The sequence below is a fragment of the Hipposideros armiger genome, unplaced genomic scaffold (assembly GCF_001890085.2).
Source record: "Hipposideros armiger isolate ML-2016 unplaced genomic scaffold, ASM189008v1 scaffold_482, whole genome shotgun sequence".
NCBI classification, from domain to species: domain Eukaryota; kingdom Metazoa; phylum Chordata; class Mammalia; order Chiroptera; family Hipposideridae; genus Hipposideros; species Hipposideros armiger.
This window is the reverse complement of record NW_017731832.1, coordinates 179,960-184,973: the sequence shown is the minus strand read 5'-3', so window position 1 is coordinate 184,973 and position 5,014 is coordinate 179,960. Positions and strand designations below refer to the sequence as shown.

Here is a 5,014-nt window from a genome sequence, read left to right as displayed (position 1 = left end):
AAAGGGAGGCTGAGGGTTGAGGTGACCTTGCAAAGTGCTGGGCCACTTTGCAGCCACCTCTCCCTCACAGAGCCTCCCCGAGAAGCCTTTGCTGCTCAATCCCCATTCTAATATTGGGTGGGGCTGAGAGCCTGTGGGAATGAGTTCCTTAAGTGGAGAGGTGAAACAGAATTCAGTTGTCAAAAGGTAGTCTCAAGAAGAACACTGTTCCCTCTGAATCATCCTTTTTGTTAAGGATTAAAAACAAAAGCCACCCCCCAATGGCACAACCCACCCTGGAGAGCGGAGGTAACTGGGCTTGTGGGAAACAGACGTGCAGCTGGCACCAGTCAGAGGGTGGGGAAGGGAGGAGAGAAGATGGGGCGATGGTCCAACCCCTGTGGAAGGTGTATAAAAGGCAGCCACTGGGGGAAGAGCCACAGTCCTCGGCCCAGGCCAAGCTAAGCTTCTGTCCACACCTGCTCTCCATCTTGCTTCCACCATGAGCATTCGTTTGCAGAATTCCTCCGCCAGCTATGGAGGTGGTTTTGGGGGAGGCTCTTGCCAGCTGGGAGGAGGCCGCAATTTCTCTACCTGTTCAAGCCGGTTTGTCTCTGGTGGATCAGCTGGGGGCTATGGGGGTGGCATGAGCTGCGGCTTCGGTGGAGGGGCTGGTAGTGGTTTTGGAGGTGGCTTCGGTGGTAGCTTTGGAGGCAGCTTTGGTGGGGGTTTTGGTGGTGGCTTTGGTGACTGCAGCGGCGATGGCGGCCTCCTCTCTGGCAATGAGAAGATCACCATGCAGAACCTCAACGACCGCCTGGCCTCCTACCTGGACAAGGTGCGTGCCCTGGAAGAGGCCAACACCGACCTGGAGGTGAAGATCCGTGACTGGCACCTGAAGCAGAGCCCCACCAGCCCAGAACGTGACTACAGCCACTACTACAAGACCATCGATGAGCTCCGGGACAAGGTGAACCCCTGGATGTGTAGGAGGGCACCTCCATGAGGGCAGAGACTAGAAGGACAGGAAACGCAGCACCCCAGGGGACCAGAAGATGCAGTGTGCATGGGATTCTTACCCCTCCTGCAGCAGGGGAGGGGAGGAAATTCTAGTCATTTACTACCAAGCGGGCTATCTCATGCCACAACTCTCCAAATGCATTTTCTCTCATTCCTCATTTTTATTGTAGTTATTACTCATGTCAACATTTTGACTGTTTTCCAAACAGTTATGTTATTAATGACTCAGTCTCTATAGACTTAACTCACTGAGTTATTTGGAAACCATGACAGTTTTAAAAGCCATGAAGAATGACTAAAATCAACAGAGAACGGGATACAAGTTCATTCACAGGTCTGAGAATCCTAGTTGATTATATCAGGGGCCCGTTTAAACTCTTCTCAATTGGCTGCGACCAGGTGAGGGAGATGGAGGCAGAGGCTTAGGCACTGCTAAGCCAAGCTTCCCTCCAAGGCCTCTCACATTGTGATGCCAGCTCGTTGGAACAGAAATCCACCTGCCTGGGCTGAGTCCCAGCTACGAGAGGTGGATTTTGAGTGTTTTGGGATGTAAAAGTTTAGACACAGAATTCAAAAGATGGCTGTATTTGTTGAATTTTTCCTCTGCTCAGCTGGGAGGCCAGCTCCGTTGCAGTTCTTATGAACTGTGTGCAGCCAGGTCGACTCTGTCCTGATCTTAAGGAGGGGGCTGTCAACACAGTGACCGAGACAGGTTACTAGTCTGAGGCTGCGGACCAACCAAAGATGTTCTTGGCGGGGTCGCTCCCGCGAAATGAGCATTCTGATTTTCCCCATTCCCCATCATGGCCAGACATAGAATGCTAGAGCAGCAGAACAAACCGAAGGGAACCGGCCTGCCCCTCGATTTACAGAAATGGAACCGAGGCTCAGTTCACATGGAAAAGTCTGATGACAACCAGTCCTGCCCATGTTTTCTTAGTCCTCCTCCCCAAGCTCGTGGAACCTCTAGCGATTACCTTCTGTATTTTATAGATCCTGGCAGCCACCATCGACAACAACCGGGTCATCCTGGAGATTGACAATGCCAGGCTGGCTGCGGACGACTTCAGGCTCAAGTGAGTTTATTTCTCTCATTCACCTTCCCCAGCAGTCTCTTGTTTTAGATAAATGCTCATCTGAACAATGAAATTAGAGCTTCCCAGGCGTGAAGGTCTTGGAAAAGCAGCAGAGTCCAGTTCAGGGGCAGGGGGAGTGTTTAATGTCACTTATGTATTGCTTTTTCAATTAAAAACCCCATCCCTTAGGTATGAGAATGAGCTGACCCTGCGCCAGAGCGTGGAGGCCGACATCAACGGCCTGCGCAGGGTGCTGGACGAGCTGACCCTGGCCAAGACTGACCTGGAGATGCAGATCGAGAGCCTGAATGAGGAGCTGGCCTACATGAAGAAGAACCACGAGGAGGTGAGAGGGGGGCATGGGCCTGCCATAGCTGCATCACCTCCACTGAGAAAGGGGAGCCCTCTGCTGCAGCCAGACTCAGTCCTCTACTGTGGGACCTGGAAGGGCTTTCCAGAAGACTCCAGTAGCATCCAGAGCCAAGGGGCGGGAAGACGAGGCGCTTCATACCTCTTCCTCTCCCATTCTCCCAGGAGATGAAGGAGTTCAGCAACCAGGTGGTAGGCCAGGTCAACGTGGAGATGGATGCTACCCCGGGCATTGACCTGACCCGCGTGCTGGCGGAGATGAGGGAGCAGTACGAGGCCATGGCGGAGAAGAACCGCCGCGACGCCGAGGAATGGTTCCATAGCAAGGTGCCAGCCCTTTTACCCCCATGGAGCCAAGGGGAGCCGGGGCCTTCCAGCGGGGCTCCGCCATCACCTTCTTCCTGCTTGAATTTCAGAGTGCAGAGCTGAACAAGGAGGTGACTACCAACACTGAAATGATTCAGACCAGCAAGACGGAGATCACAGAGCTCAGGCGTACACTCCAGGGCCTGGAGATCGAGCTGCAGTCCCAGCTCAGCATGGTACACCTGCTGTCCCCTGCCCAGTGGCCACCACCTCTAGGCCTGCCCTGGACCTGGCTTCCCTCATAACTTCTTCTCTGTTGCCCCACCAGAAAGCTGGACTGGAGAGCACAGTGGCAGAGACGGAGTGCCGCTATGCCATGCAGCTGGCACAGATTCAGGCTCTCATCAGCAGTATGGAGGCCCAGCTGAGCGACGTGCGGGCCGACACTGAGCGGCAGAACCTGGAGTACCGGCAGCTCATGGACATCAAGTCGCGGCTGGAGCAGGAGATCGCCACCTACCGCAGCCTGCTGGAGGGCCAGGATGCCAAGTAGGTCCTCGTGAGCCTGTGTCTTGGGAAGGTGACTGCAGGACCCTTGGATGTCAGAGGAGGCAGGGTCTTAGGGATCAGGCCCTCATGTCCTAGATGGGAAGGGACCTGACTGAGTTTAAATAGCCTGCAGAGATACGGGAACAGAGCTCCCCTATCCTCTTGAATCAGACTGTGGGGGCATTCTTTCAGCAGGCTTCAGGGTCAATACCTTTAAACGTTCTAATTTGGGCCTCTGAATTTGACCAGCAGGAATAGGGGCCATGGAGAGATTATCTCCTATTGGACAAATATCAGCTTGGATTCTGGTCGGCCCCCAAACTATTAAAATGACGATTTAACTGCCTCCAGAAGATTTGCATGGACCAGGCCGTTGTTGTGGGCTCAGGGAAGGAGTGGGGGTTGAGGGCTGAGTGAACGAGATGGAAGGCAAAACTTCCAGCAAATGCGCTGCAGTTTGGGACCAGTGATATCTCCTCCTGAGGCCTCAGACAGACAGGCCTCGCAGGCACCTGCTGCTGCTGCCCCCTGGGCCGGGAGCACAGCTAGGTAAAATATCCCAGCTCAGAGGCTCCAAATGATGGCCTGAGTTGTTCCATCTGAGGACAGGTAAGCACCTGTCCTCAGCTGCCTTCTGCTCATGGATTCCTCTCTCCTCTCTCCCAGGATGCCTGGCTTCACTTCCTCAGGAGGTAAGGAAATACTGGGTGGGAGAGGCTCCAGTTCATGCCCTGGGGTGTGGGGAGGGAGGCAGTGCTGGGCTCCCCCATGTAAGGAGGGAGGGGGCTGCAGTGGAAACGGTCATTTGCTCATCTGTTTTCCTTCCAATATAGATAGCTCTGTCCCATAGTGCTACTGGGTTGTTTTGGAGGGAGCCAGCTTTGGGGACAATATTACAGTCCCATGAGTTAACCCCTTCCCCCCACCAATGAGGGGGCTTGGGGCCCTCTTGGGGGCCGTGATTTGGCCTGAGGTGAGCCTTCTCCAGCCTGAGTGTCTCTTGCCTGCTCATGTCCCAGGAACCACCACCAGCAGCAGCACCGCTACTGCTGGCGCCACTTCCGGCCGCCGCACTTCGGAAACCCGTAGGCCTTAAATCTGCCTGGCATCCCCTCCCTCTGTCTTCAGCACCCAGAGGAAGAGTGAGATGAAGGTTCCTGTAGGAGACAGGGAGGGACTGGGGAACACTCAGTCACTCTGCTCCCAGGCTCCTGGCCCCCACTCTCCGAGGGTGGACGCTCTGTGCTCGTCTCTCTGGTTGGCTTCATTTTCTTCCTGACACGGCTGCTCTGATTTCTTAGTTCCTCTACTAAAAAAAAAAAAAAAAAAGATAATTCAATAAAATTTCCTGCCTTTTTGCAAACGTATTTTTGATTCTGGTCTGGTTTCTGAGGGTGGCATCTGCCAAGACTCTGATTTGGGGCTATGGGTGAGTGGGTCACTTCGACAAGCCCAGCTTAGGAAGCTCACAGGGGGGAGGGACACAGGCACCTGGGCCAGCCACCAGCACGCAGGTGCCACAGTGACAAACACAGGGGGCACAGGCGGCTCATAGATGATGGCGCTCAGCAAACACAGACAAGTGTTGTAAAGCAGGGACATGTGGGGGCATGTGAACGGGTTCAACACCCTATAGGGTGTCCAGTAATAAGGCAGAGCGGGTTCTAGTCAAATCAGGTGATGGGGAGATGTGGGGGAGAGGTACGGAGGGAGGG

General features: G+C 54.3%; 1 protein-coding gene across 1 annotated transcript; it reads left to right on the top strand.

Moving 5' to 3' along the window:
* Positions 1-409: 409 nt before the first annotated feature.
* On the top strand, positions 410-4,642 carry KRT13 (keratin 13). Its single transcript, XM_019666975.1, has 8 exons — positions 410-949; positions 1,993-2,075; positions 2,265-2,421; positions 2,610-2,771; positions 2,861-2,986; positions 3,079-3,299; positions 3,966-3,991; positions 4,319-4,642. The coding sequence occupies exons 1-8, from the start codon at positions 482-484 to the stop codon at positions 4,393-4,395; spliced, it is 1,320 nt and encodes a 439-aa protein (XP_019522520.1). The 5' UTR covers positions 410-481; the 3' UTR covers positions 4,396-4,642.
* The last annotated feature ends 372 nt before the right edge of the window (positions 4,643-5,014 follow it).